The 813-nt window shown below is 54.2% G+C and overlaps 1 protein-coding gene across 1 annotated transcript in view; it reads left to right on the top strand.

The window, feature by feature from the left end:
* The window catches only part of FRY (furry homolog (Drosophila)), a 257,892-nt gene that overhangs the window by 198,556 nt on the left and 58,523 nt on the right, over window positions 1-813 (top strand). The window contains exon 43 of the mRNA XM_006879581.1: window positions 379-473. Coding sequence (XP_006879643.1) covers window positions 379-473 — 95 coding nt within the window. The remainder of the gene's footprint in view (window positions 1-378; window positions 474-813) is intronic.

Consider the following 813-nt stretch of genomic DNA (forward strand, 5'->3'; position numbering starts at 1 on the left):
TGGCCTGTCAGTCCATTAACCTCATGGTTTTCATGTATCTTCTTTGCTACTTCCCCACAAAGCAACGGTTTCTTACCCCACAATGCAAAGTCCAGAAAGCAGCCCACTGCTTACCTCACTGCACCACCATGGCTCCTGGAGACCTGAGCCCTGGGGAATAAGAGGTCTCTGCCTTCCTGCTGGCTATTGGACCACATGGGGCTTGTGTGTAGAACCCAGCCAGGGACTTTCAGACACAGGCAGTTAACCAGCACTGGCTGTCCAGCTTTCAGTGACATCAACGTGCTTTGAGGAAGACTTGACTTTATGACCTTGACCTTCAGGAAGCTTCCCCCAAGGCAGAGGCACTGATAGGTGTTTTCCTCATGTGTCTTGCAGGGTTATGTCATGGAAGCCCTTTTGACCTTGGAGGCAGCTGTGGATAACCTGTCTGACTGCTTGAAGAACAGCGACCTCCTGACTGTGCTGTCTCGGTGAGAACCTGCCTGATGGTGGTTAAACATCCACTAAACCGTGGCCGTGGCAGTGCTCGTCCCGTGCTGTACCCATGGCTGTGCAACGCCACGGCCATGCCTGTGGGTATTCCTACGCCGTAACTGTGTCACACCATGCCGTGGCCATGCCTGAGGGTATAACCGTGGCCATGGCTGTGTCACACTACACCATGGCCATGGCTGTGGGTATAACCGTGGCCATGGCTGTGTCACACTATGCCGTGGCTGTGCCTGAGGGTATAACTGTGGCCATGGCTGTGTCACACTACGCTGTGGCCATGCCTGTGGGTATAACCGTGGCCATGGCTGTGTCACACTA

The sequence above is a fragment of the Elephantulus edwardii genome, unplaced genomic scaffold, assembly GCF_000299155.1.
Source record: "Elephantulus edwardii isolate Elephantulus edwardi_28Jun2011 unplaced genomic scaffold, EleEdw1.0 scaffold00004, whole genome shotgun sequence".
NCBI classification, from domain to species: domain Eukaryota; kingdom Metazoa; phylum Chordata; class Mammalia; order Macroscelidea; family Macroscelididae; genus Elephantulus; species Elephantulus edwardii.